This window comes from Meriones unguiculatus, chromosome 10, assembly GCF_030254825.1.
Source record: "Meriones unguiculatus strain TT.TT164.6M chromosome 10, Bangor_MerUng_6.1, whole genome shotgun sequence".
Taxonomy (NCBI): Eukaryota; Metazoa; Chordata; class Mammalia; order Rodentia; family Muridae; genus Meriones; species Meriones unguiculatus.
In genome coordinates, this window is record NC_083358.1 from 1,570,348 (window position 1) to 1,585,630 (window position 15,283).

The following is a 15,283-nucleotide window of genomic DNA, read 5'->3' on the forward strand; positions in this document are numbered from 1 at the left end:
GAGGGAGGGAGGGAAAGAGAGCCTGTTTTATGTTTAAAAATTATGCTCAACTCATTTGTAAGGAAGTGTGTCAGACAAGCTTCAACAGGAAAGGGCTGAAGCAGCAGTGTAGACTCAGAACTCATCCACATCCAGGCAGAGAAGATGCTACAATCCTACCCAGAGGAGTAGAGTGAGACCAGCTCTGCCTTGTGAGATTCCCTGGCTTCCCTAGGCTATCCTCTCAAGATGGCTGATTTAGAGGTGTGTGATATGGCTGCCCACAGCCAGGCAGCGCCGTGCCTGAGGAACCCAGTATGCAGACATGCCTACCGCCAGTCAATCTCAGAAGCAGAGATCATACACAACATGATAACTGGAAGTGATAAACTTTGAGTACTTGTTACCTTTGATTTTTAAATATAATTTGTTTTAAATAATGTTTGTATTTAACTGTTTTTGCAGTGTGGCTAACTCCACAAGCAGCCAGTTCCAGGTGCCCATGGGAGTTTAAGGGCCTAGGACTGTCTTCCTTTAAGGGCCTAGGACTGTCTTTCTAGCCATTCTTAAATACTGGGAGAATGTGAAGTCAATTTTCCAAAACAAAATTAAAACCTTTAGTTCCCCCACACAGAATTTGATATTCATAAGTTGCAGGCTTTTGAATTTCCAAACGGGCCAACTGCTTTGTCTCAAAGCTGGCTCTCACTTCAAGCAAGTCTGTGGGTTCAGAAGGAGATGACACTTCACACAGTGCTTGCTAGGGTACTCAGCAGAGAAAGCTGTTTCTCGGGGCCCGGATTCCTCTCCACTCACCCTCAGAAGAAAGCCTACCCCTGGAGCTGCCAGCTGCAGACAAAGAACATTTATAATTAAGGTAGCCCTTTGAAGCGGGAACGTCATTTGTTATTTCCCATTAAGTACAGATCCCTGAACCTATCCGGTGAAAGCTGGTGATGGAGGAACAGGAACACACGGGTAGTTATTCCTAAGACTTCAGCAAGAGCTGTGGGCAGGGGCGGGCCTCTTCCACCTCTCCTTGTCTAACTGAGGAAGACAGCCCTGCAGATCCTCAAGATGTTACTGATAGGTGGCAGCCTCATTACTGCGTATTGTGTGGGTGCCAGCTCATGAGCTGCCACTTGGCAAAGGCGGAATGAACCCTCTGCTTCCTAAGGTATCACAGGAGCTGGAATCTAGGAGCAGTTAGAACGATTTCATCCTATAAATATGTATGGGCACTCAATATGCAACATAATGAAGAAAGATCATCAGGAAGAAAACAGTCAGGAGAGCAGCATATTAACAGGAAAAACTACGAGGATGCCAAGGTTCCGAAGGGGTGGAAGGCACACAGATAGTCTATACGTTGAAGCTGAGGCTGCCGACAGGCCAACAAGAGTCAATGCAAGTCTCTACTTTCATTCTTCCCCAGGCTTCACCCATCAGACAGCCCAGGCTACACTGCTGTGAAGGCTATGGAAGATGCTCTGCAGCCTTCAGGTTGGGGTCAGCGCTAGGGCTGAAATACAAGAAATTCCAGGAGACCAACAACTCATTCACCTTTTAGAACTAAAGACAAAATACAGGTAAGGGGCTCAATGCAGGATAACTATTGTGAAAAGCCAGAAGCTGTGTGCGTAGTGCATTTTCAACTTTAAACATTGCAGTCATCGCTTCCTTATTTAACATTAGATACCTGAATCTTATGATATCACCCAAGATGAACATTGACAGGGATTTTGGTGCAAATTCTGAAGAGTCTGGCCTTTTTGTTGTATAGCAGCTATTTGTTAGAAAAGATATGCTAAATAACCGTGGTGTATAATTTAGGGACAAAACCAACTGTCAAGAAACAGCCAGGGACTACATTTAATGAAACCCTCACAGACTGAAGTAATACGTATTAAATTAATCAACATAGCTTAATTGAAGCTCTATCTGTAACATTTTTTATTAGACTTGTTATTAATGAGCCTTTAAATGTTATAACTAACTTGAGCACCGTGTTAAATTTAAATAATGAAGCATTGTTCCCACACAAAAAGAACAAACACCACTTTAATAGGCCTTTTTCTCCATGGGCCTTTTGCAGGCAGTGGGAAGAAGAAAGCGCCTGTGCTTCCTCACCACTGTTGTGTGTTTGGCTAGACAGCACAATGAAGGCGGCTAAAATAGCTCAAAATAACCACACCTAAATTGTTAAGAAAATAAAGATTTGGCAGCTAAGGGCAGAGAGGAGACAGAATTTAGGTTTTACCTCAAAGGTACGCTCTTCGTTAACCTCGCACGCCTGCGGTCACGGGCCGCATATATGAACGCACACACCAACGTGCTGGCGATAGCAGCTGGGCCTCTGCTGTGGCACCCAGTGTATTTGCACATCACATCGCCCGAGCAGGCATTTCTTGGGTTGCATCAACTCAAGACTCCCCAGGACTGTCCTGCAGTTTTTGACCCCTTACCTGAACATGTCCCCCAAGCCTTTCAGCATTCCCTTCTTGGCTTTCAGTTTATCCTTCTCCTTCTCTCGGTCTTTCTTCTTCTCTTTTCCAGGTTTGTCTTTCTTCCTATCTGTCTTGTCCCTTTTCTCCGGGTTTCCGTTCATCTGTCTATCCAGGGAGTAAGAAGGTTGGTCGCTGGATGTGGACACAGACTCCCTTCCCGATCTTGAGCTTTCCTCTGTGTCTTCTTCCACTTGAAAGGGGGGAGAAAAGAAGATGAGGTATGCAGTGAGTCACGGCAACAGAACAAGGACACCAAGTTGTCCGTGGGACCTCCCTTCCCCAGAGTCTACAGCAAAGGGACCCTCCTCTGATGGGGACCACGTGCAGAAGCTCAGGGAAGCATGACAGGTGCTATGGCGCACAGGTCATCCTGCAGGTGACGGGGCCCTGGGGCTGGGGAGAAAAGCTTTCTTGCTGGGCATGCGAGCATGGCGCTGTTCCCATTGCTACAGCCCCCTCTGCAAGAACTAGGATCTTTTCCTTAGGATGCTCAGCCCCAGCAGGATCCTGAACTCCACATTTGCAAAGGAAAAGCACTAAGCAAAGTGCACCCCCTTTCTGCTTGTTTCTCCTTGTTTAAAGATCCTACTGACACCCCCACACCTCGCTTTAATATACTGTGGCCACCACTGATGAGCAACAGCCACCTTGGCATGAACTTCCAGCACCAAACTTCCTGATATACTCACAGGTGGTTTCTGAGTACAGGAAAATGGACTATTTCCAGTTTCTGGAGACAAGAGGTCTCCAGACTCCCCTTGGGTTATTACTTTGGACAGCTAACACCACACGGAAATGCTGCTTTACATACTGGCCGCAATAATTGTCCACATTCTTTATGTGTGTGCCTGAACATATTTTCACTTGAATGTACATGGGTGCATGGGTATAGACTGTATTTTGTGTGAGGAGGCCAAGGTCAACGTCAGGGCTGTTCCTCAGGCACCAACCATCTTGTATTTTGAGATAGTGCCTGTCACCAGCCTGGAGCTTGCTAAGTAGCTAGATGGATGTCCACCAAGTCATAGAGGAGCCTCCTCTGCCTCTTTCCCAGGGCTGAGGAGGGCACACAGGCATAGCGTCTACGCACCATTTGATGTTGGTGCTGGGGAGGGAGCTAGCTGAGAATGCCTCTGTGGGCCAGCTCTGAGTCCTGCTCCACCTCTCTAGAGATGGATGGTCCAGGAGAACCTGTGACTCATAACTCACTCCTTCCGGCTTCGCCCTCAGGATTTTGTATTTTAAAGAATGACAACTGTAAACAGTAACTATTAGAAATCTGTTCAGAGATAAAGCCATAACCTTATTTTCCAAATACACACAGAAGAGATTATGTGGGCTTCAGTGACTCGACTGCCAAGGCCATTTCTTTCCAGCTTCAACAAAGAGATCCATGTTCTTGGACTTATAGAAATATGGGGCTGAATATAATAGCCTGCAAGTCAATAGATCAGTCTCAGGTCAATAGACCTGTCTCAGCCTTGGGGTACCAGGGTAGTGATATAAGTACCAAGAGTCCAAGACCATAGAGGACACACTAGCATCTCAGATCCCCCCCCCCATTAATCTGCAAAAACCTGAGACCAGTTGATGAACTGACAGAGCCATGCACAAGCAATATTATCCTGCATTGTTTTAGAGGAGGCGATTGTTGAGCAGAAGGACAAAAAGCAAGGTAACAAATTCTTGGACACACAGCTTAAAGCAGGAGCCAATATATATCTTCTCTCGGCAAGCCGCTCCCTAGACACACCCGAAGCCTCCAAACAGGATCTGAGGTGGCCGAGTAGTTAAGGGGGCATCCGGCTCCTTCAGAGGACCTGAGCTGGTTCCTAGAACGCACACTAGTTGGCTCACAACCACCTGTGACTAGCTGTAGAAGGACTCAATGTCCGGTTCCACAAGGTACCCGCCCACACATGCTCAGACCCACACACAGATACAAATAACAGACATACTCATAACCACCTGACCTAACTTTACCTCCAGGGGATCTGATACCCCCTTCTGGACTTTGTGGGTACCGTCTCGTACACATGCACACACCTACATTCAGACACATACAAATACACACATGATGTCTTTTAAAAGCTATGTTAGTGACTGGGTATGGCCATGGACTGCTAGGGTCATGGCTTACACTGAGCTCACCTGGGAAGCTAGGTCGGATCACAATGGACTCCAGACCAGGTACCGCCCATATAAAATGACTTTAGAACGGCTGCCCTTCCCCAATATTGATGTTATCCGATTTTTCGCCGCCACCTTCCTCCAGAAGATATGGAAGCTTAGCAATATTTTTCTTGGAGCTTGAGGTTTATCTGGGTTGGTGGAGGTGCTTGCCTACCATGAACAAAACTGGATTCCATTCCCAGCACCACATTAAGGGGTGGCTGTGCACCCATCTAATCCCAGCACTCAGGAGGTGGGGTTCAAGACCATACTCAGCAACAGTAACGAGGCTAGCCTTCGCTACATTAAATCCTGCCGCAAAATGAGACAAAAAAAGAAACCTCAAAGTGTGTTTCTTTTCCTCTCTGCGAATATACAGATATTAACTGAAGGAGTTTGTTGGAAGAGGCCGGTTGGCATTTTCAGGTAGACAGGAAATCTGTAGCCTTATGCACACTGCGGAACTAAGCTGTGACTTTTGTGAAGTGCACTCAAGAAACAATGATCCTGGCCAGTTGCACTTGGCCTTCCTATATACTTATCACTGCAGAGAGACCAACTGAGAAAATGCAGCACTAGCAGAATTCAGGAGCCTGCCTCAGACCTCCAAACACATGGCTATGCTACCCACTTAGAGCCACTGCTTCTTCCACCTTTGGGAAATGGGTGTGGTCCCAAATTTGTGATAATTGACCAAATTACCAAGAAAAGGTTCTCAGAAATTTCCAAACTAAGTGGACTGGAATACTGTAAGGAGCGGAAGTCGGAGGGTGCTCTGGGAGCCCTGCCTGATTGCAGACTGGTACTAAGACTCCTGTCCAACGCTCAATCTTTCATTGTCACCTCTCAATTGCTATCCATATTTGTGTGCCTGCTATCCGTTTCACTACTGAAATGAAGCACCACATTCCTCTGACTTCAGAAAAATGCCTGCTCTCCTCCAACAAAGCCTCATAAAATGAGCCATAATCAAGCTCTGGCACAGACACCCACATGAACTAGCTCTAACTGGTTTCAGGTATATTCCTGGGCTATCACCATTTGAACTATGTATATCAGCAAATAGGTTTTATGACCCTCTATAATGTCTGAAACAAAATAAAGAAAAAAGAACTCAATAAATGTAAATGATTTAGCCTTCCACAGCAACCATTATCATAAATCATGAATGGAGTATGAGTAGCAATACGGTCGGTTTTCTGCCTAATAGTTTTGGCAGGACTTCAGGGGGCATATGTCTTCTCTTGGCTCCATAACAGAATAAACATGGTGCCTTCACAACTTGCTATATGCTGAAGCAATGTTTGTGCCAATTCTTTCCATGTTCAGAATAATTCTCTCATGTATGTAATCAACTTATTTCCTAAATTGGATGAAACAGAAAGTATTCAATGATTTATTAACTTTGCTTTTGTAATCTCATCTTATAAAATGGAAACTTTACCTCACTTTGGTGGCCCCAGCAAGTGTGCTGTTTAAATGATATTTGCACGTCTGAGGATTCTTCGCTCTTGTTCTAAACATTCAGATTTAGGTAATACCTCATCACAGAAAAGCTGCTGGGGACATGCTGATCTAACCAATGCCTTTGAATGCCAACTAATTAAAAATATTTAGCAATATGGAATTTCATATGTACAAACATAAGATGTTCTTTTTCGGAGTCACATTATATACACTATCTCAGAACAAAAAGAATTTTCCTGCTAGGCCTCGCTCCTCTGTGAAAACACTTAAACATTTTAAAAAGTTCCAATAAAATGGTTACATGTGTTTAACTTGTGAAAAACATGTATATGATTTAAGGACACAGGTATCTAAGATGTAAGATTAAAACCTATGACTGTATATTTAGGACTAGCTTTATGGTCAGGACTATGAAATATTTTATTTCCTTAGGCTGAGGAAATGAAAATTCTCATGTGAACAATAACTTTACAAATAAAATACTAGCAATGCATCAGCAGCAAAGACTCGCTCTGTTCCGCTCCTAGAATAAGCTCCAGTACAGACTAATCAAGAATTTATTTATTTTTAGATAATGTACTATTTTAAATGTAGCATAAATGTTGTTGTTTTCCACTTTAATCCTGCTCGTCTTCACAGGCAGCCTGTATAAAGGGAGAGGCCATCTACACTTCTGAACAAACAGATTTTCTGCCCGAGTTCTAGGTCTGAGCCTACCCCTGGCACCAAACTCTCGGCCCCTTCCTGAGTGATTTCTGTGGAGACAGCACTTGCTCGTCCCTTTTTTAAAAAGGTGCAGCGTGAAGTGGCTTATTTCCTTCGGTGTGACAGTCATTCTGCAATTAAGACAGACCTAATCACCGTGTTTTCAACAGATGCAAATGTGACTCAATTAAAATTCTAGACTGCGACAAACCCAGCTCCTCAGCTCTGAAAGGTATCGTGCTAGGAATGGGTCACTGAAAAGTCTAGAAAAGTCTGAGCACTTTCGGTTAATGGAGAAAATGTCTGCGGCTTGAGCGCCAAGTTGGAGAATGAAACCTTTGTCTGTGAAAACTGGACTCCCACGGGCCCAGTCCCAGCACGGGGTCACCAGCCACTGTTTTCTCTCACTGACAACCACTGTGGCTGCTGCTACCGTAATGAGCTCTCGCTTACTCAAAACTCACTTCTCCTTTTCTGTTTCCCTGTAAACTCAGACTGTGCCCAGAATGTGACCAAGTTCCAAGGGTTGATTCATTAAGTTTAAAACCAACGGCAGCAGCCATGGCCTCGCAGACATGGGAGAGCAAGGTCATTTGCACTAGGCATGGCCTGTCACACGGAATCCTTCCCTGCTGCTGGGCACAAAAAGGAAACTGCGAACGTACCTGAGGACAGAGGAGCAGGAATAAAGTCTACATCTCGGGCGACACTGATGACCTGTGGGCTAACAAACCCACAGCTGCCTGTCTGCGGAAAACACTGCTTCTCCTCATCACTGAAGCTGTGGAGTCAATTTTGCTATTAAATGCAGTATAAGTCAGACTTTCAAATAGCTGTAAAATGTCTACTGTTGTGTATCAAAATATGTCATTATAGGCAATATCCTTTAGGGCAGTTCTGAAAATGTTTCCAGATTTAAACAAATTGTTGAAGATACATAAGCAGAGAAATACAAAATTGAAATTATAACTTTTTTTTTTTTGAGACAGGGTTTCTCTGTGTAGCCCTGGCTGTTCTGGAACTCACTCTGTAGACCAGGCTGGCCTCAAATTCAGAGATCTGCCTGCCTCTGCCTCCCAAGTGCTAGGATTAAAGACATGTACCACCACAGCTGGCCTATAACACACTTTTATATTCACTCAGGCACTCTCTGTCGAGGGCAAGGGTAAAGAACACTGGTTGAGAGAGATCCTGACTCAGACCCGCTTGTATGAGGATCTGTACAGGGAATAGGAAAGCTTCACCCTCAGAGCCTGGGAAAACAGAGGATCAAATACAAAGCTCTCCATCGCCGGCTCAGCTGCCTCACAAGCGTAAGGATGAAAATGGAGGAGGAGGAATGCAGGCCTGGGACTATTGGTGACATCAAGACACAAATTCAGTCCTAGAGTCTATGTTTTAAACAAGGCCACGTGCTTGCAATCTCAGCTCTGAGGACAGGGCAACAAGTCCTCAGAGCTCACTGACAGCCAACTTTGATGAGCAGGTTTAGTGAGACCCTGCCTTAAAGAAAGGACTGACGACAACGCCGAGGCTACCCTCCAAGCCCGCCGAGGCTACCCTCCAAGCCCGACACTCACATACACATGCATCCTCTTCCTCCTACCCCCCTCCTCCTGAAGAGAGAATTCTACTAAACTCGGCAAATCAATTGTCCACCAACTTTCTATGGATGAGTGCAAGATAAAAAATGCCGCAACAGAGATCACCCAGGACTGGACTGCATGGCCCACCAAAGCCTTTGCAGGAACTGAACACTTTGAGAACATAATTATTATCAGTTTTTGTTTTGGCGATTACTTTGTCTTCGGGAAAGGAAGAAAGATGTAGGAAGTGAGCAGCCAGTGAGGCAGATGGCGTCACAGGAGCTGCTGCTCCGGGGTCTCTGACTTCTACCATAAGAATGCGGAGCTCTTGGCAAGGGAAGCCTTGGCTTCATATGAACATGGTAAGGGTGGATGGGGAGCACCCATGTTCAAGGCAGGAAGAAAACCTCACGAAGCAGCTCTTGTGAGGTGTGTAGTGGAAAACTAACCAACAGAAGCTTAATGTGGCAGCACACGCCTGTGATCCCAGCACGTGAGGTCAGCCTGGGCTACCTGAGATCCTTTCTCAAACACACAAACAATAACAGACAAAACAAAGAGCCTATATTGTGGCTGAGAGGGCACAAGACAGGAAGGTAACAGGCAACAATAGCTAGTGCTTCCACGGAGAAGAGTTTAAATGAATGACTGCAAGACTCTACTAAAAACAGCTTACTTCCCTAAAATAGAATTTTTTAAAAAACGCTTAAAGCACAGGGCGGAAGAACAGGAAGGATAAGACTGACTTTCCAAAGAGCTCAAGCCTTACACCCGAAGATCATGCATGGTTCACGGATGCTTTAGCTTCTACGCTTATTTCATTCATCTTCTACACAGTGTGGGCGTGATGTTCCCAAAGACGGTGGCGGACTGTCCTCCGCACGCCTGCCATGCTCTTCCAGCATGCCTTGCTGGACAGGCACCACGAGGCCCACACACTCAACTCTTGCAGGCTCATTCTTGGTGCCCAGATGACTTCACACTAGCCGTGCATCTCTCTGCCCATAGAACAACTTATCACAACAGTAAAGGCTTCTCAGTCACCAGTTCTTACCAAGTCGAATATTTGCAAAGTTAAAACGTTGGCGGCACTCAAGACTCCACTGTGGAGCTGTCATTGAAGACTAATCGGAGACAGTGGGTACAGACCGGCTGGAACAGGACTGGTGCAGGGTTTCCCCTGGAGCCGCACAAACATGACACCGTGTACACAGCTGTAACATCAGCACTTGGAGGTCAAAGAGATCAGGCATGGGCTTATTATCTATATATATCTTAATCACCTACAAATTACTATTATTGTGTCAGAGAAGAGATTTCAGCCACTGTTCAGATAGCACTACAAAGGAGAAACAAGCCAAACGAAAACTATACTAAACATGGCATATTCTACGTAACAGAGTTTCAGAAACACAGTAGAAAGTCGGTTGTTTGGGGAAAAAGCTCTTGAAGGAGGACAGATGGGGACATTAGTACTGGTTGATTTTATGTCAACCTGACACAAGCTAGAGTCATCAGAGGAAGGAGCCTCAGGGGAGGAAACGCCTCCGTGAGATCCAGCTTTAAAGCGTTTTCTCAATTAGTGATCAATGCAGGAGGGCCCAGCCCATGGTGGGTGGTGGTGTCCCTGGGCTAATGGTCCTGGGTCCTAAGAGAAAGTGGCTGAGCAAGCCAGAGGAACAAGCCAGTGAGCAGCACCCTCCATGGCCTCTGCATCAGCTCCTGCTCCAGGTTCCTGCCCTGTGTGAGTTCCTGTCCGGACTTCTTTCAAAATGGAAGTGTAAGCCAAATAAACCCTTTTCTCCCCAACTTGCTCAGATTTCATGAGGAGAAATTAAGGCAGCGTGGTAGTGCAGTGGCTGTGAAAGCAGGACGGTGTGGTCTGAGATGGAAAGCCGCATCTTCACCCCTCACAGCGTGTGCAGGGCTGAGCACGTGAGCTTAGCTTCCTCCTTAACTGCCCTATCAGCAGCTGCTTACCCAGGTACCGCCCTGTTCCCGTGTAAGCACTGTCATCCTTTCTGCTCCTGCATCCACACACACCTACGAGTGTGGAAGCCAGAGGGCCTCGGGAACTTGGGGATGCCGAGATGCACCACCACTCCAGTACCAAAGAGGGGAGGCAAGCTCAGGTGGAACCAGAAAATACAGTTACTGGGGAGGGTCGACAAGCAGGCAAGAGCAGTCACAGTGCCTCGTAGGGGATCCCTGCCAGCAGGAAAAGGGGCCACATTATTCCTGGTGTACGTTCTACCCTACCCTCGGAGCCTCTCCAACACTGCCAAAAGGTTCACGCAGGCTTTTATAAAAGGGCCTTCGTCCTCACAGGATGACCGCCTGCCTAACCAGAGACCCTTTGTGCAGACAATGGCCCTGTTTTTTGTTTCGTGGGGTTTTTTTTTTTTGTTTTTTTTTTTTAATTCCATGGGGATGTGTCATTTTCATTTCAAAAGGTGATTAGAACAGTCACACAAAGGAGTGCCTTCCACCTTGCTCTAGCCCACCTAGGCCAGGATGCAGGAGAAGAGCAGAAGTGACAGAAAGAACTCCTCCTTTAAGGAGGAGATGAGACCATTGACCCGTGTTGCGCCAGAAAGCAGAGAATCCCTTTCTATCCCTGCTCTTCCGTGGAGGTGGTCATCTCCCGCCCATGGCTTTCCAGCAGTCATGCATTCCTGATTCTTTCGAAGGGATTCAAAGATTCTTATGGTGCACCGAAAGGCTAGTACATGCCAGGCCCCATGTGGGCACATACACTAGCCATGCTGTGAGTTCATATTCTCATTCCCCTCACCCCCCACCCTGCCTTTCTGGGCCATTACTAGCAATGGCTGAGAATGAAGGATTGAAAGGCACACAAGGTAACTGCCTTTGGAAACTCCTCAGAAGGTGTGAGGGATTGGTAGGCAGAAGATCGATGACAGGAAGAGGAGGAGAGGTCTGGGAGGGTCTTCTGCTGCCAGAAGCTCAGCACAGCTCACATATGCAGATCTGGCTACCCAGATCTTTGAAGTCACAGGGATTAAGGAGTGTCATGTCCCCATCAGAGCCCACCCTGTTCCTTCATGCAATGTCAAATAATAAACATCTGAAATGTCTAAAGGCTGCTCTCACTCTTGGCCCCAGCACCGTGGTCTGACACACGATGTAACCTCAGGACTATGAAGATGCAGTGCTGTGTAGCAGCAGGTACAGCTTTCAGCACACACCGCCATGCTGAGCTCTTCCAGAGCCAGCAACTGCCTAACCTGTTTTCTTCCCCTTAAAGACAGGCCAGTGAAGACATGTTACGAGCCTCTTTCTCCACCAACAATGCACTCTGTCTCGCCCACTCTCCTGGGAAAAGGTCTCAAGGGTCCCGGGCCAGCGTCAAATCAAGCCTACCTCCCAAATGACTGAGGTAGCACACACTGCCACGCTCAGTCTGTGCAGTGTTCGCTTACGCAACTCATGACCTGATTCATGTCGTTCAACATTCTGCCCACTTACCAGAGGATTGTTCGGTTACATTCATTGCATGTCTGTCTGCATATGTGTGCGTCTGTACTTGTGTATAGGGGGTACTATATAGCATATGGAGGTCAGAGGGCAATTTGTGGAAATCAGCTCTTCCAGCTTACACTCCACCTTAGGTCATCTGGTTTGGTAGCGAAGACCTCCACCCACTGAGCCACCTCTCTGAGCTCCTGGTGTCATTTTAAAAGAGGGAGAGCTTAAAGGCAGATGGCCACACTGGTAGAGAAGGCTAGAAGCCGATCTGGAACGCGACATGGCTGAACTCGGATGGGACTTTTACTAGCATCCTTTCTCAAAGACTCGGTTCCATGGTGTCGATACCAGAAGGAAATGGGACACCTTTGGTCTACTGCTGCGTCCGGTCACTGCCATCCGCTGCTCACCCTGCAAAGCCACTGTGCTGCCCAACTCCAGGCAGGAACTTCAGAGCCAGGAACTAACACACCCCTTTGCTCTGGCTTTCTAAAGAAAATTACAGAAATTTACTCTATTAACAAATATAAGTATTTACTGATAAACAAATTACTGATTATTATGTAATTGTTTATATAAAAATTTATTATAAATTATATAATTTATTATAAATATTTATTTAATAGCAAATAAATACAAGTGTTTATTAATAACAAACTAACCGAGAGGGTGTCTTTTGCTCACATGCCCTCTGTCTCCTGTTACACTTTAATAGGAAACACATCATGTGAGAAAAATGAAGTTCATAAAAAGATCAAAAACACATTAACCAGGACAAAAACCCGGGATGATTACATGTAAGCACTATGTGCTGATGGGGCCAAGTGCTCCACCCTTTGATAGATTACACCTATCATTTTGAGGATCTATAGGCAACAGCCAATAGCATTTGGAAGACCAAGGCCCCGGGCTCACAGTGGAGAGCCTGCAGCAGTGGCGGCACTGTGACTCAGGAAATTTACCCCAGGCCTGGCAGCTACACTAGGAAATGCGTTCTTCATCTGGCAAGAAAAGGAGGCATCTATTTGAGATCACAGGCCCACTATTGTACAAAACAGTCTAGATTTAGACAAAGGACAGGGTTTGTGTAGATATCCTGTCCCTGATTTTTGCTTTGCATATTACATTAAGTCAGGAATATTCATGTCCCTAACATATTACATGTTACAGGCAAAAACTTATGCAGTTTCTCTTGAAATCCCCTCAAAATGCATTGTTTATTTAACACTCTTCTTCCCCAACCCTATCTGCCTTAGGAGTATGTGCTGGGAGAAAGTGATCCAAATGTGGAAATGAAAGTAATTCACACTCCACAGCAACGTTCTCTGGACTCGGATGTGACTTCGGGCTCTACAGCCCACAGCTTTTCTTATAGAGAAGTCACATGGTAGTCACACTTGGTGTTAAAATCTAAAATGTAACCTCATTTCCTTCTCCAGGCTCCACACTGCCACGTGTTTAAACGCTATCCACACAGTGTAATTAACCGCACAAGCATGGCCACTGTGCAGAGCAGAACTGCCAGCCACAGAAAGCTGTAACAAAGGCAGACCATCAGGCTGGGGCCGTAGCTCACGAGGGAAGCACTTGCCTTGAATGTGTGAGGTCCTAAGCTCATCCCCAGGACCCGAAAGAAACAATCAAAAATTAAAATAAAAACTGGTCATTGAGGGGATGAGTGTGACAGCATGCAGTGTGCACGCAGGAACACACCACAGGAAAGCCCATTCTTCTGTACAGTTTCACACTAACACAAATAGAACTTAAAAATAAACTGTAAATTAGCAAGTGTGAAACAAGCTAACCAACTGCATTTACCTTTACGATTCCTAAGTTCTTTATCTTCTAAGTAAGTACTTCCCTTATTAAAAAAAAATTAAAGAAATGTTTAAAAATATAGCCCCCCAACCACACACTTCAAAGGTCAATTTCTCCTTAATGACCCATGAAAAACATACAGCTCACTCATACTAAACTATGACTCTCCGCCAGCTTGGCTTAAAGTGTTTAGTAGTTTGGGAAAAAATACAAAATTATATACTGTTTTTTTGTTCCAAAAATATGTTTTTAAAATAATAAGCTATTAAATGTATTTATTGGCCATGTCATTTGGCAGACAATATGCAGCAATTGTTTTCAAACGTTTTAGTGCATGAACTATAGAGAAACCCAAATATATATATACAATTTTTATACACACACATTCACACAAATACACACACACAGGATTTTTGAGATAGGGTTTTGCCGTGTAGCCCTGGGTAGCTGCCCTGAAACTCACTCTATAGACCAGGCTGGCCTCGAATTCAGAGGCCCAGCACCTGCCTCGTGAGTGCTGGGATCAAAGGCGTGCCCCACCACCACCCAGCCAAAAGATACTTTAATGTGAATTTTATCCATCGATATGCTCAACATAAAACTCAGTTTTCAACAGAAAATCACATTATAAAAAGGAATAAACCAATTTTATGGTGAGACACTATATTTTCAACATAGCTCTATGTTTTCCAAAATAAGTTGATGAGAACAGCGGGTTTTGTCTGTTCCCCTGCTATCCTCCACTGTGACTTTAACACTGGCTAAACAGACAACTCCCTGCTGGGCATAGCAGCACAGGCGTCCCCCTTCCTTAGCACTGGAGGGGCCGAGCCGGGGCCAGGTTCAAGGCCACCACCCACCGCGCGGCAGGCCCCAGGCTGAGCGCACGGACAGATGCCCCAGGGGAGCCCGCAGCCAGGACACTCACAGGTCTCCATGCCTTCATCATCCTCGTCCGCCGCGGGCTTGTCGTAGGACTTGTCGATGGCCGCCCGGAAGCTCTCGTTGCAGCCGCGTCCTCGGATGATGCGCGGCCGCGGGCGGTGGAAAGGGATGTTCCCGTTGAGCGTCACCTCAGCGACGGCCGTCTGCAGGCTTTCCAAGGAGCTGGATTTCTTCAGGCCCAGAGAAGGTCCCACGTCTCTGCTGGGGGAGCCTTGGAGGGTCGGAATGATACAAGGTTAGTGGGACGGAAGCCGCAATTTCAGAGCCAAGTATCTAGGTGCTGCTGAACCCTGCAGGGATAAAGTTATTTACTGCCTCGGTATAACTGCTGGAACGTGGGTGTAAAATAAAGAATAAACAACATTAGTTAATTCTGTTTTTCCACAAATATATTAGTTTTTGTATCTATTTCCATTTGGAAAGGTTCTAAATCATTAATTTTTATCTTAAGAGATGAAATCTTTATTTATCAAGCCATTGTCCAATGTAATACACATATAAACAAAGACAACAGTAATCAATAACAACATTTAAGATGCAGAGGCAGCGAGACGCCGCAGGAGAGTTTCTCTGTGGTCTGGAGTTATTAACAGCAGAAGGTAGCCATCACTGTGG

At 45.8% G+C, this 15,283-nt stretch overlaps 1 protein-coding gene across 13 annotated transcripts in view; it reads right to left on the minus strand.

The window, feature by feature from the left end:
* Nucleotides 1–15,283, minus strand: part of Pard3 (par-3 family cell polarity regulator) — a 506,727-nt gene that overhangs the window by 165,978 nt on the left and 325,466 nt on the right. For all 13 annotated transcript variants that reach the window (XM_060391770.1, XM_060391771.1, XM_060391768.1 and 10 more), the window contains 2 exons: nucleotides 14,652–14,879; nucleotides 2,445–2,676 (listed from right to left, as the gene is read on the minus strand). In XM_060391770.1, the coding sequence (XP_060247753.1) occupies nucleotides 2,445–2,676; nucleotides 14,652–14,879 (460 nt within the window). The remainder of the gene's footprint in view (nucleotides 1–2,444; nucleotides 2,677–14,651; nucleotides 14,880–15,283) is intronic.